Here is a 27310-nt window from a genome sequence, read left to right as displayed (position 1 = left end):
CTTAAAGGGATTGTAAAGCTTTGTTTTTTATTTTCTAAATGGGTTCCTTTAAGCTAGTGCATTGTTGGTTCACTTACCTTTTCCTTCGATTTCCCTTCTAAATGTTTTTTTACTTTGTCTGAATTTCTTACTTCCTGTTTCTTCTCAGTAAAGTTCACACCATCTTCCAAGCGGTGTTTAGTCAGCCAGAACAGCTTACTGAACCGATTTCTGAGGAGGAACAGGAAGTGAGAAATTCAGACAAAGAAAACAAAGAACAAAAACATTTAGAAGGGAAATCGAAGGAAAAGGTTAGTGAACCAACAATGCACTAGCTTAAAGAAACCTATTTAGAAAATAAAAAACAGACCTTTACAACCCCTTTAAATATTTATATTTAGAAAAATAAATATTAGTAACAATACACCATACAAAAAAAAAAAAAATATATATATAATATATATATATATTTATGGTCGAAGCCCTATGGCCGATACGGATATGAACCAATATACTTTACCATAGGATTAACAACATGAAATGGACCTGAAGTGTGCCCTGGTCTGATGGTCGGTATACCAAAATAAGGGGGCATACCCTTAGATTAGAAATTAATATTTTGTGAAGAGAAATGACTTTGAGAAATGCCCTGAAAAGGGGATGGGAGGGTGGGTGCCGCGCACCGGAAACCGACAAAGACCACAGGCGAGCGGGCTGGTTAAATACCCTCCGGGCTCCTCCCATAAATTCAGGCCACCATACTGGCCTTCCTACTTATGGTCGAAGCCCTATGGCCGATACGGATATGAACCAATATACTTTACCATAGGATTAACAACATGAAATGGACCTGAAGTGTGCCCTGGTCTGATGGTCGGTATACCAAAATAAGGGGGCAAAAACATTCAGGTAGGGGTGTAGTTTTATTCGTTTTAGCTTAATTAGATGAGCGAGTTTGGTGAATGCTTGTGCCACTTCCGCACGAGGATTGGGGATGTACTGGGCGAGGTAGGCAGGGTTCCAACTGCTTAGTCTCTCAATGACGTGACTTGGGACCCAGGCCAACATGCTGCCAAGGGTGCTCAAATACTAAAGAGTGACCACGTTATGGACTGGGGTCGAGGTGTAGGCTGCGTAGAAGGACCTAACCGAGAGCGGTCCTGACCTAGCTTCATCAACAAGATCAACCTCGGCCCAGTTGTCGGTGGTGAACGCCATGGCCTGTCCTGTCTTGACATGACCCCAGAGTCGAGAGGCTGTCATGACCGGGTATAGCTTGAAGAGGGAGGAAGTCCAGGTAAACCCGGGGTTTAGGAGTATCCCTGATGCCATGGTTCTGTAAGCCAGTGGTGGCCAAAAATTGCAGTGAAGCCTGTGGAGGCTGCGGCATCCGTCACTACCAGGGGTGACAGGGCATCGTAGATGGTATAAACATCGCTATACCAATCCATGCAGTAAGGAACCTTCCGACATAGATAGGACTGCTAATGCTACGGCATCTAAATTAAGGATCTAAGCGGGGTCCTGCGTCCGTGAGAGGGAGACCAGGAGGCGTGACATAAAGATTGACCCTGGGGAATGGCCCGTATTGTAGATTTTGACCATTCGTCAGGTGGTGTCTGTGTAGAACTTGGCTGCCAGTGCTACTAACGAAAAACTGGGTAGGCCGTGAAAACCACCAAGGGCCCGGTAGATGGCCGCTTGGACGACGAGACTGGGGAATGTGCAAGGATTTTATGTGTCCCTAAAGATGGCAGACGTGATGGGCGAGTGTATGCCGTTGGCTATGGGCTGATGCCTCTAGATGCCTCGTAGTGGGGATCTTACTGTATGGGCCGTAAAGACAGATGGCTCTCCGAGTCCTGTAATGATAAGAAATGCTGAACGCTGGCTAGGTATAGCCTGACTGTGTAACAAGAAGAAGCCAGTTGCGTGTGTCAACACGATCCCGGTGCAGGACGGAAGTTGAACTCAACTGTCCTAAGGGAGAGATGACAGACAGGGAACGGTGAATGGCTTGTAAGAAAAGCCACAGAAGACAAGTGGCCAATTAAGTGCTGCTGAAAACAACGTGTAGCCAGTTTGTGGGCCACTGAGAATGTGCTAGCAAAAGAATGATTGCAAGAAGTTATGCTAAGTCGTGAGCCTTGGCACGATTGCAAAAGTTGTGTTTAAACATGTGCTTGCGACAATGGCACGGGAGTTTGTCACTGGAGATGTGTTCGTAGTGACTCTGAGAAATTCGTGTTGCCGCATGTGCTTTGCGAAGACTGCAGGAGTTGTGCTTGAACGTGTGTTTGGATGCGTGCTTGCAACGATTGCAAGATGTAATGCCAAGATGCGTGCTTGCAACGATTGCAAGATGTTATGCTAGGACGCGTGCCTGCCTCGATTGCAAGGAGTTACACCAGGATACGTGCTTGCCATGATTGTAAGAAGTTATGCCAGGATGCGTGCCTGCAATGATTGCTTAGCTGTTATGCCAAGATGCGTGCTTGCAACGATTGCAAGATGTAATGCTAGGATGCGTGCCTGCAACGACTGCAAGGAGTTCCCCAGGATGCGTGCTTGCCATAGTTGTAAGGAGTCACGCCAGGATAGGTTCATTGCAGCGATTGCAAAGAGTTATGCCAGGATGTGAGCCTGCAACGATTGTAAGGAGTTATGCCAGGATGCGTGCCTGCAACGATAGCAAGGAGTTATGGTAGGATACATGGGTAGCCAGGTTGAAAAAGACAGAAGTCCATCCAGTCCAACCACAAATCAAATAAACAAAGTATCGCACAACCCAACATACCCAATTCTACACCCACAGCTGATCCAGAGGAAGGCAAAAAACCCCAGCAGAGCATGGCCCAATTTGCTACGGCAGGGGAAAAAATTCCTTCCTGATCCCTCGAGAGGCAATCGGATTTTTCCCTGGATCAACTTTACCTATAAACATAAGTACCCCGTTATATAATGTACATTTAGGAAAGTATCCAGGCTTTCCTAAAGCAATCTATTGAGCTAGTCAGAACTGCCTGCTAGCATTGATTGCAATAAGCTTGTGCCTGGACATCTGCTTGCAATGATTGCAAGAGTTCTATGCTTGAATGAGTGTTTGCAATGATTGCAAGAGGTCCATGCTTGAATGCGTGTTTGCCATGATTGCAAGAGGTCTATGCTCGAATGCGTGCTTGCAACGATTGCAAGAAGTCTATGCTCGAATGCGTGTTTGCAACGATTGCAAGAAGTCTATGCTTGTATGCGTGCTTGCAACGATTGCAAGAAGTCTATGCTAGGATGCGTGCTTGCAATGATTGCAAGAAGTCTATACTTGGATGCGTGCTTGCAACGATTGCAAGAAGTCTATGCTTGGATGCGTGCTTGCAACGATTGCAAGAAGTCTATGCTTGGATACGTGCTTGCAACGATTGCAAGAAGTCTATGCTTGGATGCGTGTTTGCAACGATTGCACGAAGTCTATGCTTGGATGCGTGCTTGCAACGATTGCACGAAGTCTATGCTTGGATGCGTGTTTGCAACGATTGCAAGACGTCCATGCTTGAACGCGCGCTTGCAACGACTACAAGAAGTCTGTGCCTGGAACATGTTTGCAATGATTGCAGGGAGCGTATGCTTGGGTGCGTGCTAGCAGTGATTTGCAAGAAGTTGTTTCTTGGATGTGTATGGAATGAATCCGATATGAATTGGTCGAACAAACCGAATCTTATATGAGCCGATCGCATGAAATTAATCTGACAAAATCCGTTTTAGAGTGTATGAATTTAATCTAATGTATAAGAGACTGTGGAGAGTACGGGATGAACCCGGTGCGAATCAATTTGCCGCTGGGGCAACTGGAATTGAAACGGGTTGTAGCGTGTATGAAAATGAAACTGACACGAATCTTTGTATCTATATGTAACAATCCTGATAGGAACCGATCGTAAGATGTATGAAAGGAAACCAAGATGCATTGGATTGTGCGACTATCAGGGGGAGTAGTAGTGAGGTGAAGGTTTTAACGAATGAATCGAGACCCTTGGCTGAAATTCGAAACACGAAGGATCGATCTATAGTGAGTGTCGGACTTGGAGGAATGACAGGCAACATGCGAACGATACCTGTAATGCTGACATGACGGGTGCAACCAATGTATTGTTGGTATGAGTGGATTAGACTCAAGTGACAAGAGTGCGCAGTGAATGAGTGAAATGTTTGCTGTGACATAGGCTGATTGCGATAACCGACGTTTCAGACGAAAAGTGATGAGATGAACTGTGGAGCATGTAACGAAATGCGACCGAGCCAATTCGGAACAAAACAATTGGAGCACACCGGAACAAATCGGTGCCTCACGGATGCGACTGACTCGAATCGGGGCACGGTATATGACGGTCAAATTAATGAAATATGTGTTTATGACAGAGGCATAAGTCGATCGTGCCGCGACTGCGACTGATGAGGAACCGGACCCTGGAGTATGCACTGAAATTAGGTTAAAGCACCGGGGCACACCGTAACGAATCGGTGCATAACGTATGCAACCGGATTCGAAACGGAGTGCGGTACGTGGCGGCGAAATTATTTTGATTGCCATGACAGAGGCACGAATCAATCATGCCGCTGTTGCGACTGACCGTTAACCATGTACGCTCTGGAGCATGTACTGAAATGTGGCTGAAATACCTGGGACGCACCGAGACGAATTAGCGCACGATGCGACTGGATTCGTATCGGAAGCGTGATACGTAACAGTGAACCGATTTCCCATGACAGAGACATGAATCAGCGAACCGAAACCTGCAACCAACAATGAATCATGACTCTGGAGCATGTACTGAAATGAGGCCGTAACAACTGGGGCACATCGGAACGAATCGGTGCATCATAGATGCGACTAGATTCGAATCAGAGCGCGGTAGGTGACAGTGAAATGAGTGACAAAAGTTTGCCATGACAGAGGCCCGAACCGGTCGTGCCGCGATTGCGACTGACAACGAACGGGACTCTGGAGCATGTACTGAAATGAGGCCGAAAAATACCTGGGGCCGTCCGGACGAATCGATGCACGGGGATGCGACCGGATTCGAACTGAACGTACTATGTGACAATGAAATGTTTCCCATGATAGAGCTACGAATCGGAGAGGACGCAACCTGCGACCGTCAACGACCGGGCTCTAGAGCATGTACCGAAATGAGGCCAACGCAACTGGGACACGTCGATCGAACCTGCGCGTTTTGAGAAAAGCGACTGGTTTCGATTCGAACGTAATAGGTGAGGTGAAATGACTCCCATGACAGAGACCCGGGTCGTTTTAACGACGAGCGGGCTCTGGAGCATGTACCGAAATGAGGCCGAGCAAGTAGGGGCACACCAGAACGAAACGGCGCATTTAGCGGATGCGACTGGTTTCGAATCGGAGCGCCGTGCGTGACAGAAATGAGTGAAATGATGAAATGACCTACGTGAGCCAGCTATGGCAGAGGAACGAGTCGTTGTGCCGTGAGACACGACTGGCAACGATTTTGACTGTGGAACACGGTAACGAGACTATATAACAAGTACTAAAACAGTGCAGTTTTTCCTACCAGCAATATCTACCGAAATGACACCCGTGAAATGAAGGGCGCTGCGAAATTGGAGCGTATTGAGTGATAACAACCGGTATCATAACGAACGATTCGATATTTCAGGTTTTAACGACACTAAAAATAGTACAGGAAGGTCAATCGAGACCCTTACCTGCGGCAGTCGAGCTGGCGACGTTGTACAGAGCCGGCGACGTTGTACAAACGAACGGGAAAGAAAACCACGAGAGAGACGTTTTGTCCAGATGGAAACGAAACACGAGCCGTCGGCCTAGTGACGTAGTGCCGCGCACCGGAAACCGACAAAGACCACAGGCGAGCGGGCTGGTTAAATACCCTCCGGGCTCCTCCCATAAATTCAGGCCACCATACTGGCCTTCCTACATATATATATATATATATATATATATATATATATATATATATATATATATATATTTTTTTTATATATATATATATCAAGGTAAAGGTGAATATAGCTACAGAGGCACATTCACTGTATATGGAAAATGTATCTAAAACTCACTTGCGCCATGGATATCAGAAGGCAAAACACCCCAGATCAGCCACCAGGGCCTCTACAAACAAGAAGCAGCCAGAATTAGCACATTGGTAAGGGTGTGGGGACATACAAGGTAACTGAAAAAAATATAAAAAGGAATATATAATTAGGGTAAATAACTCAGAGCGTGGTGGTATGTGGATATATGCTTGAATTGCCCCTCCCAACACTCACATATGAAAGGCACTTTGATTGATAATTATCACAGATGCTTATAGTGGACTTATTTAAGGCCTTCCATGCCTATAGAAGGACAGAAAAAAGGGGGAGAGCAAGTTCCCCAATTAAGTTCAATTACCAACATCAGAAGTATAAAAAGCCAATAAAAAAATTAAAATAAAAATAAAATATAAATATAAAAGTAAACAAATATCCCAAAAAATAATAAAGATAAAAATAAAAAGCATTTATGTAGGGAAAACAATCCGCCAGTTTAAACAATGGATCTACGGTCACATATACTAATCACAATATGCCAAAATTATCACCCAGTTAACCGACACCTGCGTTTATACCACAAATTTAACACTGCCTTTGTGCAATTTTTAATACTAGAAGTGGTACCTCAGGACCCACGTGGCGGCAACTGGGACAAACAAATTCTCCAAAAAGAGACTCTATGGATCAAGCATCTGGAAGCTACCAAATCACCAGGAATCAATGAGGTTTTATCCTATAGACCATTTATTTAAATGGAGACTGGTAATGTTCCAGCTACCTGCACTCAGCTCCAGGTCTTTGGCATACAACCTATATTGTTGGGAGGGCCAATTCAAGCATATATCCACATACCACCACACTCTGAGCTATTTACCCTTATATATATATTGTTTTTTATATTTTTTTCCGTTAGCTTGTTTGTCCCCACACCCTGACCAATGTGCTAATTGTGGCTGCTTCTTGTTGGTGGAGGCGCTGGTGGCTGATCTGGGGTGTTTTGCCTTCTGATATCCATGGCGCAAGTGAGTTTTAGATTTTGTACATTTTCCATATACAGTGAATGTGCCTCTGTAACTATATTTACCTTTACCTTGATAATTTTTTTTTTTTTACTAAAAATATTTTTCTAAATAGAAATATTCAAGCTCCTGAGGAAGCGATGGCTCGGGTCGGAAGCGGCAGCTCGGGTCGTGAAACATGTAGAGCACAGGTGTTTTTATTCTACAAGTGGAACCCAGTATGGAGAGGATATCCATGTGTGGACATATTTTCAACATTCTCACACGGGAAGTATTATCCGGTTCTTTCACCAGGGGCACCACATTGTCACAATCCGCAACCTACCTGTACCAACCGCAGGGGTCCTTGCATGAGCAGCATGTCAGTCCTTGGCACTCTTGTTGGTGGCCTGTGTCCTGTGGCACCCCGTGTGACTATATTAAGGCCTCTAGCACATAGCTGATGACATCCTCATATCAAGATGGCAGCACCAAAGTGCTTTCTGTTATAGACAGCAATTGCATCCCTTCCACCATACCCTCCGGAGGTCACTTCCTGTTTAATCACTATAAAACTGAGAGGTTCCAGAGAGAGTGCTAAGTTGTTTTAGAGCTGCCCACACTGTGTACCTGTTCCTTGCCATGTGATATTTTGTTACCTGACTTTTGCTACGTTTATTGACTCTTTGCTGCCTGCCCTGGCCTTCTGCTACATTTGAGTAGTGGACTTTCCTGTTTGTACCATGTTTTTGGAAGCTGTGCTGGATTCCCCTCCTGAGTATCCTTATCCAAGGTGTGTAGCCCTGCTATTGGGCTCCCCATACCCAAACACTGACACACATTGATTCCTATTTTTATGTCAAATGTATTATTTGTATTGTGATATTGTCATATATGCACACCAATAAACAAATTTTGTTAATTTTGTGCCTTTAAAGTCCATTTTTCCAAACTTTCACATCTCCATATCTTGTGGGACTTAGCATATTTATATTTTGAGTGTCCTATTGCTACCTACAGGAACCACAAACCATATTTTCACATTTTCAGGTGTTATACACTTCTTAACCACTAGGGGCCTTCATATAGCCCAACTATGGTTAATATTTTTTTTCTTTTATTTAATTTAATTGTTTTTTTTGTTTGTTTTTTTAGCTGAAGATTACATTTTTACGATGGTACTCCATTTACTCCAATTTTTAGTTTTTTTTATATTAAAATTAAATTTTATCAGATGTGGTGGTGAGCGGGGTTTCCCAAGCAGCTGCCCAATCCATTAACCACGATTGTAAACACAGCCTCATGGAGTCTCTAGGTAACTGTCTATTTGCATAATTTGTGATCTTTCAATTCAGGAGCCTGGTGACGGATTTACGCCCTAATCCCCTGTCACGTCTGATGAAACGCATTGGGAGGAGACAGCACATATGTCACCACGCATGCACGCTGATTATCACCCATCTTTGATTTGGGAATCACAGAAATTGTTTGTATACAGTGCTGTTTTACCCTTTGCATTTTCGTAAGTGCAATTTTAATTAATAAATCTATTTATTTATTGGTACTGCACTATGGGAAGCGTGCTTATTTCTGATGATGCCCAGTGGGAGGGGCAAAACGTGTCAAGCTAAGGAGAATCTGTGAAGGCTGTTTGGATGCCAAGGCGTCACTTTCTGCACAATTTTAAGATTTTGATGCAAGTGTAATGATTTTAAACCTTTTTATTTAAATCTCGCAGTATTACACTATATGTCCCCTTTCCTTCATTGGTCCAAACTTTGTTACAATGGCTGCTGAACGTGCAAAGTGTGTAGGACCCTGTCCTACACACTGACCTACACTGTGGAGGAAAGGAGATTCTATTCCCTGAAGGCACGATACACCGACCTACTCGGTGGACGGGAGACACCATCTTGATACACAGGCCTATATATCATCTTCATCTGGTGAGTGGGGACCCAGGAGGGGAGCACAGGAAGTCACCAGAAATATACTCCAATGTGTCACCAACCCTGTATCTCACATCTGATGAACTTTATTAATTGCACTTTATCTGCACTATTTTGGCACAGGAAGTCACCAGAAATATATCCCAATGTGTCACTAATCTGATGAACTTCATTGATTGCACTTTATCTGTACTATATTGTCACTGAGCACTTTATTTTGTCATTCATGATATTATGTTACACATGTTGATGTTTGTACACATGCATATTAGTAGTTCATAGGTGCAGCGCTGAGTTTAAATTCTTTTGTCACGTGTTATGAATGTAGTGTTATCATAGCAAGAATTATAGATATTGTGTGAAACTTTATTATGGGGTGGCTTATCTGTATGCTGGTAGTATAGATAACCAACCCCAGTCCTTCAGACTATTTACGACAGGGCATTTGCGACATGATTCCATTAACCATTTGCCACACGTTGTTACATCCATGGACATCCTCAGGTTTCAGTGGTTATACTGTGATGAGGCATTGCACCTACAGGCATCATCCGAGTATCATTCTTTTCAGCCGGCGATTCTGAGTAGGGCAGAAGTGATCTGAGTGGCTAATTCACTTAATCACTTCCCTTTAAGATCACTTCTGCAGGTGGCGGAAGGGGGCTCCACCCCCCTCCTGCGACATCCGCTGCGTCTTCCAGGCTCTCTGGTGCCATTGAGGAGCCTGGGAGCAATGCGGCCGGTGACAATGGCTGCCCTGTATAGAGAGAGAGGACCTTCTTTCTTTGCAAGCCTGGAAACCGGGAGCGAAAAGTAGCTAGCTACTTCCGGTTCTGCCCCTTTGTTTACCTGACCACTGGCGGCCAGGAGAGCAGCCGCTCAGAACGATCTGTGTTTGATTGACTGCATCAGAGGCAAGAGTCTAATGGGTCTCTCCATAAAGAGGACCTGTCACAAGGGATATTGTTTATGCCCTGTCATAGCAATAAAGTTAGTACAAAAAAAAGTGTAAAAAAAAAAAAATTTGTATAAAATATTTTTTTTTTTAAAGTGCTTACATGCAAATGTGAACGAATACTTTACTGCCGCATGCTTATGTAAATGGTGATCGCACCACACATGAGGTATTGTCATGAATGTCATAGCGAGAGCAAAAATTCTAGCATCAGACATCCTTTGTAACTCTAAACGGGTAACCTGTAAAGACGTTTAAAGCTTTTCCTATGCAGAATTTTAAGCTCCGTAATTTGCCGCCATTCCACAGGCAGATGCAATTTTGAAGCGCGGCATGTTAGGTATTTATTTACTCAACGTAGCATAATCTTTCACCTTATGCAAAAAATAAAAAATTGGGCTAACTCTACTGTTTGTTTTTTTTTTTAGTTCATGGAATGTTTTTTCTTCACAAAAAATTGCGTTTGGAAAAAAAAACTGCACAAATACCGTGTGACATACAAAATTGCAATGACTGCCATTTTATTCTTTAGGGCAGGGATATGCAATTAGTGGACCTCCAGCTGTTGCAGAACTACAAGTCCCATCATGCCTATGCGTCTGGGTGTCATGCTTGTGGCTGTCAGAGTCTTGCTATGTCTCATGGGACTTGTAGTTCTGCAACAGCTGGAGGTCCGCTAATTGCATATCCCTGCTTTAGAAAAAAAATATATATAATGGGTTATCCAACTTGGGTCTGGTTTCTGACAATTGAGCTGTAAACTAGAATTGTTTTATTTTCAAGGGTTTTTCAGTCTAGTTAGTGGGTTTACATTTGGTTTTAAATTTAAATATAAATAATTTGGTCACTGACTTGCGTATTTTGGAGGGCACTGCATTCAGTATGACTTTCTAACCCCCCCCCCCCCCAGTTTGGAATTCATGAGACCTCATTATCTCTCCATTAAGGATGGTCCCGATGTTTGAGTAGAACGTACGACTACCAGACCCTTACCCGAGCATGCAGCCTGGCAGGTCAGGAACGTGGAGGGGACGAGCGAGCACCCCCCCCCCCACCTGAACCATACCAGACAATGCCCTCAACATTGGGGGTAGTTGCTTTTGGGCAGGGGGGGCTCGGCCCCCACGCCCCCCTGCCCCAAAGCACCTTGTTCCCATGTTGATGGGGACAATGGCCTCTTCCTGAAAACCCTAGGCTGTGGTTGTTGGTAGGCTGTGGTTGTTGGGGCCTATGAGCTGGGGACTTATCAGAATCTGGAAGCTCCATTGTACAGGGGGGCATCTAGATCCCGTCCCCCCACCTATGGGAATGAATATCGGGTACATCGTACCCCTGCTCATTCACCAAAAAGTGTTAAAAAGTAAAAATGACAAGAAACAGTTTTTGACAAAACCTTTATTAAAAAAATAAAAAAATTGTGTGCCTCAATGCCGTCAATCACGCTGCCCGCTGGCTTGAAAAATATGGAAAAAAATGCTTTCTCTGGTGGTAGGCTCGCCGCCGTATGCCCACTCTGCACTTTGACCGTTCTTATATAGGCAAGGGGTGGGGCCACCCGTCTACATTACTCTATGGCATCGCCCCATCTAAATCAAGTGAGAAGGGCCTGGTATGCATGGAGGGGACTCCACGCTGTTTTTTTTAATCTGTATTGTCGGGAGCCGGCAATACATTGTAGCCGCAAGCAAGTTTAAATGGCATTTTTTTCCTTTACAAATGTCAGTTTTGCTGCAGCATGTTCTATACATCATACAGATGCACCACTTTACAGGCAGACCAAAGGGACCCCCCAGGCACGATATTTAAAATAATTTATCATTACTGTTTTACTTTAAGCAATATTAAAATCACTGCTTTTTTAAACATTTTTTTTGCATTGATACATGTCCCCCAGGGCAATCCTTAGGCCCCCATATCCTTTTTATGGCCAATAACTTGCATATAAGCCTTTAAAATTTGGATTTTTCATGTTTGTGTCCCATAGACTTTAATAGGGTTTGCATGTTCGGTAGAACTTTTTCCCTGTTCGAGATGTTCTGGTGAGAACCGAACAGGGGGTGTTTGGCTCATCCCTACTCTCCATCTGAAATTTATACACACGGACATAGTGGGAATTCTCTTTAACCAGTTGCCTACCTTTGGCGTCTCATAAATCTCCTACTCTGTACACAAGGCGTCTCCTGTATGTCCTGCAGTTTCTTATCTCCTCTACTCCCTTTAGTGCACAGCCATGTGAGACCTGGTGTCTGTAGAAATCCAAGTCACAATCCATTCAGAAGTCTTCCTCATTGAATGATCACTCTGACAAGTCAATCACAGTGAGCATTCAGTTTAACATTTGTAAGGAAAAAACAAAAGTAACACACTAAGCAGTCTTATCTTCTATCCCTGACAGACAGATCTGTGAGTGAGAGAGATGCAGTTAAAGCCTTGTACTCACAATCAGATTTTCCGCAGACAAAGTGTCCGGCTTTTGTCTGAAGGGTGTATGCCTGGATTTTGTCTTGCATACAAACGTTACACAAATGTCGGCCAACAAACACGATCGTAGAGATGTACTAGACGTACTATGAGCTGATAAAGAGGAAGTTCAAGTGTCAGGCACCACCCTTTATGCTCTTTCTGCTAATTTTTCATAATCGTGACCAATTATGTCATATGCCTTTGCTGCGGGAGCTCCAGGAGAATAAGCCAGGTGATTTTTCTAAATTATCCCTGGATGACAGACCCCTGCTTTCACCAACTCTTGGCACTGTTGACTCCCTATATTAAGAAGCAGGACACATGTATGAGGCTTTTGTTTAATTTTTTGGTTGAATAATAATGATTTGATTTGTAATGTTTTCTATATGTTTGGTTGCATAGAATGCACTTTTTGGTTAAGTTCTATTGGCAGATAGCATGTCTGATTTTATTTGTTTTCTTTTTTTTTAATGCACAATAAAAAAAATTGTGGAGAATAATACTTGGCTATGTGTTTTACTTCAAATGACAGTTTGGGAGTAGGCAGTTAAATTTTAAAAAATGCACTGTAAAATTAACAAGGGACACCAACATAGTTGTATCTTTGATCTTAAAAAATACAGGATAATGGTGTTGTGGTAATTTGCCCAAATAAAAATAATAAGCATAATAATAATATTCTTGATATCACTAGAAAAATAAAGCCTTTGAAAATACGTTTGGCAGAACTCCATCAGTATCACCAGCAAAGCAGCTTCATTATTATCCCATTAAAGAAGAAAATTGTGCGCTGCATTTGGAGATTTCATAATTTGCCGCACCAAAGACCGACCGCGTCTGGCTCGTCTTTGCTTCCGAGCACGCGTGTTTGTACTTTTGTGTGACGGACTTGTGTACACACGCTCGGAAAAACCGACAACCGACATTTGTCCGCCGAAAATTTACTAGCCTGCCATCCAACATTTGTTGGCGGAAAGTTGGCCAACAATTGTCTGATGGAGCGTACTAGTGGTTGGATTTTAGGCAAACAGTCTGGCATCACACAATTCCCGGACGAAAATCCGATCGTGTGTATGAGGCTTAACACAGAGGAATGTTTATTGTGTGCACATGGAGTTAGTTAACTCTTAATTAACCAGGACATGCTCTTATTTTACTACTTAACCCATTCATTTCAGTAGATCACCCTGTATAAGAAGCACTATTCAACCGTTTCATCCCCTGTCCCATGTTTCTATTTTAAATTATTTGTTGGAAAAAAAATATATAAAGGCCATATATACATTCTTATCTTTAAGGATTTACTGTTAAATAATATGTGGTTTAGGATATATCGGTTTTATTTGAAATCAGTAAGAACTCTAACCGCTTAACCACTTCAGCTCCGGACCAATAAACACCTTAAGGACCAGAGGTCTTTTTGCAATTTCGCACTGCGCTGCTTTAACTGGTAATTGCGCGGTCATGCAATATTGCACCCAAACGAAATTTGCGTCCTTTTCTTCCCACAAATAGAGCTTTCTTTTGATGGTATTTGATTGCCTCTGCGATTTTTTTTTTTTGCGATATAAATGGAAAAAGAGCGAAAATTTTGAAAAAAAAAGATATTTTCTTCTTTTTGTTATAAGAAAAATCGAATAAACTAAATTTTAGTCATACATTGAGGGCAAAATTTATTCAGCCACATGTCTTTAGTAAAAAAAATGTCAATAAGCGTATATTTTTTGGTTTGCGCAAAAGTTATAGCGTCTACAAACTAGAGTACATTTTCTGGAATTTACACAGCTTTTAATTTATGACTGCCGATCTCATTTCTTGAGGTGCTAAAATGGCAGGGCAGTACAAATCCCCCCCAAATGACCCCATTTTGGAAAGTAGACACCCCAAGGAAATTGCTGATGGGTATGTTGAGCCCATTGAATATTTATTTTTTTTGTCCTAAGGGATTGAATAATGACAAAAAAAAAATAAAAAAATTTTTTTTACAAAAAGTTGTCACTAAATGATATATTGCTCACACATGCCATGGTTATATGTGGAATTGCACCCCAAAATATATTCCGCTACTTCTCCCGAGTATGGAGATACCACGTGTGTGGGACTTTTTGGGAGTCTAGTCGCGCACGGCACCCCGAAAACCAATCACCACCTTCAGGATTTCTAAGGGTGCAAATTTTTGATTTAACTCCTCACTACCTATCACAGTTTCGAAGGCCATAAAATGCCAAAATAGCACAAAACCCCCCAAAATGACCCCATTTTGGAAAGTAGACACCCCAAGCTATTTACTGAGAGGCATGTTGAGTCCATGGAATATTTTATATTTTGCCACAAGTTGCGGGAATATTACAAACTTTTTTTTTTTTGCACCAAGTTGTCACTAAATGATATATTGCTCACACATGCTATGGGCATATGTGAAATGACACCCCAAAATACATTCTGCTGCTTCTCCCGAGTACGGGGATACCACATGTGTGGGACTTTTTGGGAGTCTAGTCGCGCACGGCACCCCGAAAACCAATCACCACCTTCAGGATTTCTAAGGGTGCAAATTTTTGATTTAACTCCTCACTACCTATCACAGTTTCGAAGGCCATAAAATGCCAAAATAGCACAAAACCCCCCCAAATGACCCCATTTTGGAAAGTAGACACCCCAAGCTATTTACTGAGAGGCATGTTGAGTCCATGGAATATTTTATATTTTGCCAAAAGTTGCGGGAATATTACAACTTTTTTTTTTTTTTGCACAAAGTTGTCACTAAATGATATATTGCTCACACATGCTATGGGCAGAAGTCAAATTACACCCCAAAATAAATTCTGCTGCTTCTCCCGAGTACGGGGATACCACATGTGGGGGACTTTTTGGGAGCCTAGCCACGTACGGGACCCCGAAAACCAAGCACTGCCTTCCGGATTTGAATATAAAATGCTATAAAAAACAAACTAACCAGAGTCACCCGTAACACTTATACGGTGATCAGTGGTGAAAGGGTTAACTAGGGGCAATCAGGGGTTTCAAATTTTTATTAGGTAGTATATGGGGGTCCCTGGCGCTATATAAAAACCTGACGGGGAACCTAAATAACTAACTGGCTAACCAGCGTCACCAGTGACACTTATACTGTGATCGCTGGTGAAAGGGGGTGAAAGGGTTAACTAGCAGCAATCAGGGGGTTAAAACCATTATTGGGTAGTATATCGGGGTACCTAGCGCTATAAAAACCTGGCGGTGAACCTAAAAAAATAACTAGCTACCTAGCGACACTAGCGACACTGATGCAGCGTTCAGAAAAATTATCGCTTAGTGACACTGGCAAAAGGGGGTGAAAGGGTTAACTAGCGGCAATCAGGGGGTTAAAACCATTATTGGGTAGTATATCGGGGTACCTAGCGATATAAAAACCTGGCGGTGAACCTAAAAAAATAACTAGCTACCTAGCGACACATGCAGCGATCAGAAAAACGATCGCTTAGTGACACTGGCAAAAGGGGGTGAAAGGGTTAACTAGCGGCAATCAGGGGGTTAAAAACATTATTGGGTAGTATATCGGGGTACCTAGCGATATAAAAACCTGGCGGTGAACCTAAAAAAATAACTAGCTACCTAGCGACACTAGCGACACATGCAGCGATCAGAAAAATGATCGCTTAGTGACACTGGCAAAAGGGGGTGAAAGGGTTAACTCTAGGGGCAATCAGGGGGTTAAATCTTTATTGGGGGGTGATAGGGGGCTACCCTGGACCTAACACTAACTGTCCTGACAGTTTTTACTGTCACAACTGACACTGAATGCATTGATCAGTAAAGAAATGATCAATGCAATCAGTGACACTGTGACTGGGGGGGGGAGGGGGGGCGGGGGGGGGGATCGGGGGGCGATCGGGGGGGGGATCGAGGGGGGTTTGTGTGCCTGTGTGTACCTACATGTCAGTGTAGTGTTGGTGCACACTTACTTTTACTCTTCTCCTCGTAGTCCGGTCAAAAAGACCGCCCCGAGGAGAATGACATCACTTCCTCCTTCCTGTGTAAACAATACACAGGGGAGGAAGCTTCTCATTGGCCAGGAGCGATCCAGAGGGGGTGGCCGAAAACCAACGGCCATCCCCTCATCACGGAGCGCTCCTGGACCGAATCGGACCGCCGTAAACAGCGGGAGGGGGTCCGATCGGACCCCCCACCCGCTGGAAGGCAATCACGTAGATGTACGTGATTGTGCCTGCCTGTGCCATTGTGCTGACGTACAATGGCAATACGGCGGTCCTCAAGTGGTTAAGGACCACCCCACCTACATTTACTGCGGCAGGGCGAACCTTAAGTGCAAAATCACGTACCTGTACTTGATATTTTTCATGGGCTCTGGGGTGCGTACGCCCAACGGAGCCCCCTTCTCCCACTGTGATTGGACACAGTGGTAACCAATCAGCAGATCACCGTTCTGTGAAAGGGGGAGATGGAGATCTTGTGTTTCTGCTAAGCAACCACCCCCCCCCCCCCCACAAAGTTAGCAAGCACTCCCAGGGAACACATTTTTAGCCTTTGATCGCCCCTGATCTTAACCCCTTCCCTGCCAGTGTTATTAGTACAGTGACAGTGCATACAGTATTGTAGCACTGATCACTGTATTAATGTGACTAGTCCCCAAAAAGAGTCACAATGTCACACTCCTGCTAAAAATCGCTGATTGCTGCCATTGCTAGTAAAAAAAAAAAAAAGTAAATAGAAAGTCCATAAATCTATCCCATAATTTGTAGACGCTATAACTTTTGCGCAAACCAATCAATGTACGCTTATTGGGGATTTTTTTTTTTTTTACCAAAAAACATCTAGTAAGATACATATTGGCCTAAATTGGTGAAGGAATTAGGTTTTTTACATTTTTTATTGTATGTTTTATAGCAAAAAGTTTTCAAATTTGTTTTTGTTTGGTTTTTTTGTTTATAGCGCAAAAAATAAAAACCGCAGAGGTGATCAAATACCAACAAAAGAAAGCTTTATTTGTGGGGGAATAAATACATCAATTTTATTTGTGTGCAGCATTACACGACCGCGCAATGGTCAGTTAAAGCGACGCAGTGCCGTATCGCAAAAATGAAATGTATGCAAAAAAAAAAAAAAAAACTTTAACCCCTTAACCCCCGGAAGGATTTCCACCCATTAATGACCAGGCTATTTTTTGCGATATGCCACTTTGTTACTTTAACTGACAATTGCGTGGGCGTGCGGCATTGTAACCAAATAAAATGGATGTACTCTCCCCCCCCCCCCCCCCCCCCCACACACAAATAGAGCTTTCTTTTGGTGGTATTTGATTTGGGCTATGAACAAAAAAAGACTGACAATATAAAAAAAAGAACAATATTTTTTACTTTTTGCTATAATACAAATGCAAAGAAATATACAAAAAAAACAAATGTATTCATCAGTTTAGGCCGATGTGTATTCTTCTGCATATTTTTGGTAACAAAAAAAATCCCAATAAGCGTATATTGATTGGTCTGAACAAAAATTAGAGCGTCTACAAAATAGGGGATAGAGTTATGGCTTTTTTTTTTTTTTTTTTTTTTACTAGTAATGGCGGCGAGCAGTGATTTTTAGCAGAACTGCGACATTGTGGCAGACAAATCTGACTTTTGGGGACCAGTCACACTAATATAGTGATCAGTGCTAAAAATATGCACTGTTATTGTACCAATGGCAGGGAAGGGGTTAACATCAGGGGCGATTAAAGGGGTTGAATGTGTTCCCTCACATCAGAAGATTGCAGAATCCACTAATGCTGCGTACACACGACCAGACTTTTCGACAGCAAAGGTCCGATGGAACGAATCCGTCGGACAATTCACTCATGTGTGGGCTCTATTGGACCTTTGCTGTCCAAAATTCGGACGGACTTTAGAAATAGAACATGTTTCAAATTTTTCTGCCGGACCCAGTTCCTATGGAAAAATCAGATCGTCTGTACGCTAGTCCAACGGACGAAAACCGACGCTAGGGCAGCTATTGGCTACTGGCTATGAACTTCCTTATTCTAGTCCGGTTGTACGTCATCACGTTTGAATCCGTCGGACTTTGGTGTGATTGTGTGTGGCTAAGTCCGTAGTTTGGAAAGTCCGTCGGAACTCCGCAGAAAGTCCGTCGAAACTCCGCAGAAAGTCCGTCGGAACTCCGCAGAAAGTCCGTCGGGAAGACCGTCGGACCCAGTCCACCAAAAAGTCCGGTCGTGTGTACGTGGCATAAGAGAGCTCCTATACAAAACTTTCCCATTTACTCAGAAGGTATTTTTGAAGTGTTGCTTCTCACCTTGAAACTTGAAAAGACATTCAGAAAAGGGTACAGATCCTCGATTGAGGAAAGTATCACCAGAATCGGTGAACACTTCCTTTATGGCTTGATACCCGGTAACAACGACAGTAGGCCTTGAACCAATGTAAACAGTGCAGATGGGACCATACATTTTGGATATCTGTAGATGAAGAATAAACATTTTCATTTGATCGATTACTTAGGGATGTACATTTTGTATTCTGCTCCTTATTAACCACGTCCCGCCCTGGCCTATAGCAAAACGACGACCAGGTGGGGGATGAGTTATCCTGAGTGGGAGTCATATGACGTCAAGCAGGATAAGCCGCTGGTGGCGATCGCACACCTCCCAACATTTTGAGATGGGAATGAGGGACACCTACCAGCAAATGTATATGGGCATAGGACATGCCCCTGCCATGCCCTCTTAAAGGGGAAATAAAAAAAAAAGGTTAATTAAATCCACAAGGGTTATTGTTAGCACTAATATTCCTTTATATTGGCTTTTATTAAAAAATGCAGCAATTTAGAATTTGGATGAAAGGTTTAGCGCTGGGAAACACTTTTTGAAAGATAAAAAAAGTGCATTTTATATACAACTATATGGATCAGACCAAAATGAGGGACAAATGAGGAGGACAGAGGGACATTGCTCCAAATCAGGGACAGTCCCTCCAAATCAGGGACAGTCCCTCCAAATCAGGGACAGTCCCTCCAAATCAGGGACAGTTGGGAGCTATGGCGATCGGTTGTGCGGTGAGTCGCTCTGACACACCACATCTCTGATCTTGGTAAAGAGCCAATGACGTAGGCTCTTTACCATGTGACCAGATGTTTCCAATCACACCTGGTCACATGGTGCAGTTTATCGGCTTTTACTCTATTCACATTGACAAGGCGCAGTAGAGGAGAGACGATCATGTGCCCCTCTGACGGGGGGGGTCTGTACTGATAATTAATCAGCACATCGATTATCAATGCAGACCCATCAAGGATGCCCACAAGTTCCCATCAGGGATACCAACCCGTGCCCACCAGTGATTTAAATCAGTGCCCACCAGGGATGCCAATCAATGCCCATCAGTAATGCCTGTCGGTGCTTCCTCATAAGTGCTGCCTATCAGTGCCCATCATTGCTGCCTATCAGTGCCCATCATTGCAACCCATCAGTGCTGCCTATCCATGCTCATCAGTGCCCATCATTGCTCATCAGGGCCCATCATTGCTCATCAGTGCCCACCAGTTCCGCCTATCAGTGCCCATCAGTGCTGCATATCAGTGCTGCCTCATAGGTTCCCATCAGTGCTGTCTCATCAGTGCCCATCAGTGCTGCATATCAGTGCTGCCTCATCAGTGCCCATCAGTGCTGTCTCATCAGTTCCCATCAGTGCTGTATATCAGTGCTGTCTCAACAGTTCCCATCAGTACTATCTCATCAGTGCCCATCTGTGTTATCTCATCAGTGCTGTCTCATCAGTGGCCATCAGTGCTGTATATCAGTGCTGTCTCATCAGTGCCCATCAGTGCTGCATATCAGTGTTGTCTCATCAGTTTTGATCAGTGCTGTCTCATCAGTGCCCATCAGTGCTGCATATCAGTTCTGTCTCATCAGTGCTGTCTCATCAGTGAAGGGGAAAATGACTTATTTTCAAAATTGTATAACAGAAACAAAGAAAAACTTTTCTTCTTTTTGCAATTTTTGGTCTTTTTTTATTTGTTTTGCAAAAAATAAACCCCACAGTGGTGAATAAATACACCAGAAGAAAGTTCTATCCCTGTGGAAAAAAATCTAAAAATGTCACATGGGTACAGTGTTGTAGGACCGTGCAATTGTCATTCAAAGTGTGAGAGCGCTGAAAGATGAAAATTGGTCTGGGCGGGAAGGGGGTGAAAGTGTCCGGTATTGAAGGGGTTAAATAAGGTCCTCTATCAATTAAACGTCTATTTATTTTGAATGGTTATTAAAGTGTATCCCTAGGCAAAAAAAATCTCAATCTGTAGGCTGTGCTGTACATTCCATATTCCACACTGTCCCATACTGTACACTGTGTTGTAAAGTAATTTATTAGGCAGCTCTGGGGGTCTTCTTCCGTCTTCGACCACGCCCCATACCTATATAAGTCGCCGTGCACATTGCAAAAGACATTACAGCGGAAGAGAGCCTTGTGTCAACATATGAAGAAGAAAGAAGAGGGAAGAGAGAAGAGGGAAGAAGGATGGAGAAGACCGGGCTCCTCTGCTAGTAAAAGAGCTGGAAGAAGATAGCGGAGGAGCCAGAAGAAGAACCGGAGAGCGGAGACGACGCCGGAGAGCAGGAGAAGAGGCCAGACACCGGGAGAAGAGGCCGAACAGAGCGGAAAAGTCGGAAGAAGACCCCCAAAGTCAGAAGACCACCCCAGGAGCTGATTAATAAATGACTTTAAAAACCTGTGTTGTGTGTTTTTTTTATTGACACTTTTTCCCCCCAGGTGAATGGGTAGGGGTACGATGTACCCCATACTCATTCACATAGGGTGGGGGGCCGGAATCTGGGGGCCCCCTTATTAAAGGGGGTACCCGGATTCCGATAAGCCCCCCACCCGCAGACGCCAACAACCAACGGCCAGGGTTGTCGGGAAGAGGCGCTTGTCCTCATCAACATTGGGACAAGGTGCCTTGGGGTGGAGGGGCCGCAGGGCACCCCCCTTCCCCAAAGAACCCACCCCCCATGTTGAGAGCATGCGGTCTGGTACAGTTCAGGAGGGGGGCGCTCACTCTTCCCCACTCCCTTTCCTGACCAGCCGGGCTGCGTGCTCGGATAAGGGTCTGGTATGGATTTTGGGGGGACCCTCATGCCGTTTTTTCGGCGTAGGGGGGTTCCCCTTAAAATCCATACCAGACCTAAGGGCCTGGTATGCTCCTGGAGGGGGAACCCATGCCGGGTTTTTATTTAAGATTTGGTGTGGAGTTCCCCTCGAGAGCTGATTATTCTCTGATTGGCCACAGCTAAAGTCGCCTGGCCTGGGGCAACTTAAAGTCGTGTTGTAAATTGCCCAGAGTCGTGTTGAAGTTGCTCCAAGTCGCGCTGTTATTCATACTCAAGACGTGTCCAAGTTGCCTCCAAAAGTCATGCTGGAAGTCGTGTTGCCCCTGTGTGAATGGACTCTCAGGGCTGGGCTCAGCCCTTCCTTCTCTGAGCTGGCTGCTCAGCTGTCGGTTAATTTCCAGCTCCTATCTCTCCACAGTGACTCACCTGTTGATGATATTCTGCTCGTCAGTCCTGCCTACTTAAACTGTCCAGTCCAGATAATCTCTGCCTTCTCCTTGGTCACATCTCTAGAGACACTCTCCTGTGTTCCTCTTAAAAGACTTGCTTGGCTGACATTCCTTCTGGCTCCAGATCATGCTTGCTGTTCTACTATGCTGTTCTCTGGCTCCCTGATGTTTTGGCTTGTCTGACTATCTGTTTCGGTTCCTGAACTCTGGCTATGTTTTGACTATGTTTACTCTGTTTGCCTTTTTATTATTATTATTATTATTATTATTAAGCAAGTGTGATTTAACTGTACTTCTGATTCATGGTTTCTGACAGTCAGAGACTGCAGACATAATACAGGAGATGGTCAGAGACTGCAGACATGATACAGGAGATGATCAGAGACTGCAGACATGATACAGGAGATGGTCAGAGACTGCAGACATGATACAGGAGATGGTCAGAGACTGCAGACATGATACAGGAGATGGTCAGAGACTGCAGACATAATACAGGAGATGGTCAGAGACTGCAGACATGATACAGGAGATGGTCAGAGACTGCAGACATAATACAGGAGATGGTCAGAGACTGCAGACATGATGCAGGAGATGGTCAGAGACTGCAGACATGATACAGGAGATGGTCAGAGACTGCAGACATGATACAGGAAATGGTCAGAGACTGCAGACATGATACAGGAGATGGTCAGAGACTGCAGACATGATACAGGAGATGGTCAGAGACTGCAGACATGATACAGGAGATGGTCAGAGACTGCGGAAATGATACAAGAGATCAATGCAGCCTCCCTAGTGCCCATCAAATGCAGCCTACCAGTGCCCACCAATTGCAGACTTATCAGTGCTCACCAATTGCACCCTCCAATTGCAGACATATCAGTGCCCAGCAATTGTAGCCTACCAATGCCCACCAATTGTAGCTTACCAATGCCCACCAATTGTAGCCTACCAGTGCCCATCAATTGCAGACTTATCAGAGCCCACCAATTGCAGACTTATCAGAGCCCACCAATTGCAGACTTATCAGAGCCCACCAATTGCAGACTTATTAGAGCCCACCAATTGCAGACTTATCAGTGCCTACCAATTGCAGACTTATCCATGCCCACCAATTGCACACTTATCAGTAACCCACCAATTGTAGCCCACTAATGCACACCAATTGCACCCTATCAGTGTCTCCAGATGGATCACACAGAGCAGCGATCTCCTGCTGTCATGGAGCTTGGCTCCTATGTCACACTGATTGAACTTCATGGCATTAGATCAGTGTGCCGTCTATCACAGGAGCCCAATCTAGAAGGCGGGACTTTGTTACAGCGCCGCCGGGCATTTCAGAATGTTCCGTGCGGTGTGTGTGACCAGGGCTGGTGCAAGGATTTTTGTCTACACAGGCAAAGGTGTATTTTGGTGCCCCCCCTCCCCCACTGTCCTCCCACCACACCCTCCCTTCCACAATGAAATTTCCTTTCTTTACATCAAAGTCCCCAACATTTCCACCTTACAATCAAGGTTCTCATAGCCCCTCTTATATCAGAGTCAGCAGAGTTCACAGATCGCAGCAAAGGGCCAATCACAGCGGCCCTTTCCCATGTGATCAGCTGTGTCCAATCACCGACATCAGTACCCATCAATGCCGCCTTATCAATCCCACCTATCAGTGCCCACCAGTGCAGTCTGTCAGAGCACATCAGTGAAGGGGTTTGCAAAATTTTATAATAGAAACAAAGAAAAACTTTTTTTTTAAACATTCAGTTTTTTTACTTTGTTTTGCAAAAAATAACCCCCCAAGATGATCAAATACCACCAAAAGAAAGCTCTGTTTGTGGGGAAAAAAATGATAAAAATGTCATTTGGGTCCAGTGTTGCAATTGTCCCTCAAAGTGTGAGAGCGCTGATGTGTGAAAATTGGCCGGGGCTTGAAGCGGGGTGTAAGTGCCCGGTATTGAAGGGGTTAATACATGTACCTTCCAAAGTGCTAGCACAATAAGTAATATACATAAAACCTACATTTCATACAAAAAGTTCAATAAAATTGTGCAGATCCACTGCCTATACACGACCCCCTGAACGTACGACAGGACAGTTGTCTTCTGCTGGATATTTGCAGCCTCTATGCTCAAAGAGCAACACTGCAGGTAGAGGAGCTTTCCCCCGAGAGCGACCTTTCACCACCCCGTCTGCCAGGGGCACTGCTAGGTGGCAAAAGGACCAGGGTGGTGTAGGAGTTTTTGGCTGGGCGGTGTGGTTGTGTGGGGAGGGGGGGTAAGCTCACTTGCTGGTTGCTGCCTGGCTTACCAGTGCCCATCAATACTGACCACTAAACTCACCTGCCTGACGCACTGACCTACCTACCTCACATACATACACTGACCTACCTACAGTACCTCACATACATACACTGACCATTACACTGACCTACCTACCTGACATACATACACTGACCTACCTACAGTACCTCACATACATACACTGACCATTACACTGACCTACCTACCTGACATACATACACTGACCATTACACTAACCAACCTACAGTGGGGAAAAACAGTATTTAGTCAGCCACCAATTGTGCACGTTCTCCCACTTAAAAAGATGAGAGAGGCCTGTAATTGTCATCGTAGGTATACCTCAACTATGAGAGACAAAAGGTGGAAACAAATCCAGACAATCGCATTGTCTGTCTGATTTTTGAAAGAATTTATTTGCAAATTTTGGTGGAAAATAAGTATTTGGTCTCCTACAAACAAGCAAGATTTCTGGCTCTCACATACCTGTATCTTCTTCTATAAGAGGCTCCTCTCTCCTCCACTCATTACCTGTAATAATGGCACCTGTTTGAACTTGTTATCAGTATAAAAGACACCTGTCCACAACATCGAACAGTCACACTCCAAACTCCACTATGGTGAAGACCAAAGAGCTGTTGAAGGACACCAGAAACAAAAAATTGTAGACGTGCACCAGGCTGGGAAGACTGAATCTGCAATAGGCAAGCAGCTTGGTGTGAAGAAATCAACCATGGGAGCAATAATTAGAAAATGGAAGACATACAAGACCACTGATGATCTCCCTTGATCTGGGGCTCCACGCAAGATCTCACCCCGTGGGGTCAAAATGATCACAAGAACGGTGAGCAAAAATCCCAGAACCACACGGGGGGACCTAGTGAATGACCAGCAGAGAGCTGGGACCAACGTAACAAAGGCTACCATCAGTAACACACTACGCCGCCAGGGACTCAGATCCTGCAGTGCCAGATGTGTACCCCTGCTTAAGCCAGTACATGTCTGGGCCCGTCTGAGGTTTGCTAGAGAGCATTTGGATGATCCAGAAGAGGATTGGGAGAATGTCATATGGTCAGATGAAACCAAAGTTGAACTGTTTGGTAGAAACACAACTTGACGTGTTTGGAGGAGAGAGAATGCTGAGTTGCAAACAAAGAACACCATACCTACTGTGAAGCATGGGGGTGGCAACATCATGCTTTGGGGCTGTTTCTCTGCAAAGTGAACAGGATGACTGAACCATGTACATGAAAGAATGAATGGAGCCATGTATTGTGAGATTTTGAGTGCAAACCTCCTCCCATCAGCAAGGGCATTGAAGATGAAACGTGGCTGGGTCTTTCAGCATGACAATGATCCCAAACACACCGCCCGGGCAATGAAGGAGTGGCTTTGTAAGAAGCATTTCAAGGTCCTGGAGTGGCCTAGCCAGTCTCCAGATCTCAACCCCATAGAAAACCTTTGGAGGGAGTTGAAGGTCCGTGTTGCCCAGCAACAGCCCCAAAACATCACTGCTCTAGAGGAGGTCTGCATGGAGGACATGGAGGCCAACACACCAGCAACAGTGTGTGACAACCTTGTGAAGACTTACAGAAAACGTTTGACCCCTGTCATTGCCAACAAAGGATATATAACAAAGTATTTGTCAGGGCTGGCTTAGCCCTTCCTCCTCTGGGCTGGCCACTCAGCTGTCTGCTAATTGCCAGCTATCTTCTCTCTCCACAGTTACCAGCTGTTTCCGATGATGCCCGTCTGGCCTGCCTATATAAAGTCTTCCAGCTCATTTCTCCTTTGCCTTCACGTTTGGTCACATCACTAGGAACCATCTCCTGCTGTTGTTTCAAGACTGGCTTGCTAACATCCCTCCTGGCTTCCATTCTGCTTGCAGTTGCTCTCCTTGGATCTCTGACGTCTGGACTGGCTGATTACCCGATCTGGTTTATGAACTTTGGACTGGCTGACTACTCGATCTGGCTACTGGACTCTGGCTATGCTTGACTACGCTTTTTTCTATTTACCTTTTTATTTTTATTATTAATAAACAAGTGTGATTTGATTGTACTTCTGTCTCAGTCTGATTTCATGGTTCCTGACAGTATTGAGATGAACTGTTGATATTGACCAAATACTTATTTTCCACCATAATTTGCAAATAAATTCTTTAAAAAATCAGACAATGTGATTGTCTGGATTTGTTTCCACATTTTGTCTCTCATAGTTGAGGTATACCTATGATGACAATTACAGGCCTCTCTCATCTTTTTAGTGGCTGACTAAATACTTTTTTGCCCCACTGTACCTGACATACATACACTGACGATTACACTGACCTACCTACCTGACATACATACACTGACCATTACACTGACCTACCTACCTAACATACACACATACACTGACCTACCTAACTGACATACATACACTGACCGACCTACCTGACATATATACACTAACCTACCTGACATGCACTGCTCTACCTGACATACATACACTGACCTACGTACATGACATACATACATACACTGACCTAATTACATCACATATATACACTGACCTACCTGACATACATACACTGACCTACCTACCTGTCATACATACACTGACCTACCTACCTGACATATCTACATACACCAACCTACCTTCCTGACATACATACATACACTGACCTACCTACCTGACATATTACCTACCTGACATACATACATACACCAACCTACCTACCTGACATAATACCTACCGGAAATACATACACTGACCTACAGTAGCTACGGCGGCACTCAGGATAAGATCGATCCCTGCTCGGTGCCACCGGTGGGGTGGGGGCGTGCCTGATCCCTGCTCCGGTACTAGGTATAGGTATTCCGCACACTGCTCCATCCGGTGTGGTACCAGGTACTCCCGGGTGAATGGGGGGGGTTAAGAGGTCACATTTTTTGGTAAGTAGATGGTATGTGCTTTGTCTTGGTGATGACTAGGGATGAGCTTGGTGTTCGAGTCGAACGCATGTTCGACTCGAACACCGGCTGT

The 27310-nt window shown here is 44.3% G+C and overlaps 1 protein-coding gene across 2 annotated transcripts in view; it reads right to left on the bottom strand.

Moving 5' to 3' along the window:
• The window catches only part of LOC143989684 (cytochrome P450 2F2-like), a 113955-nt gene that overhangs the window by 64044 nt on the left and 22601 nt on the right, over positions 1–27310 (bottom strand). For both annotated transcript variants that reach the window (XM_077489953.1, XM_077489952.1), the window contains exon 2: positions 18735–18897. In XM_077489953.1, the coding sequence (XP_077346079.1) occupies positions 18735–18897 (163 nt within the window). The remainder of the gene's footprint in view (positions 1–18734; positions 18898–27310) is intronic.

Source organism: Lithobates pipiens, unplaced genomic scaffold, assembly GCF_037356315.1.
Source record: "Lithobates pipiens isolate NorthernLeopardFrog02 unplaced genomic scaffold, aLitPip1_a1.2 Scaffold_18, whole genome shotgun sequence".
Classification (NCBI taxonomy): Eukaryota; Metazoa; Chordata; class Amphibia; order Anura; family Ranidae; genus Lithobates; species Lithobates pipiens.
This window is presented reverse-complemented; position numbering and strand designations above follow the sequence as displayed.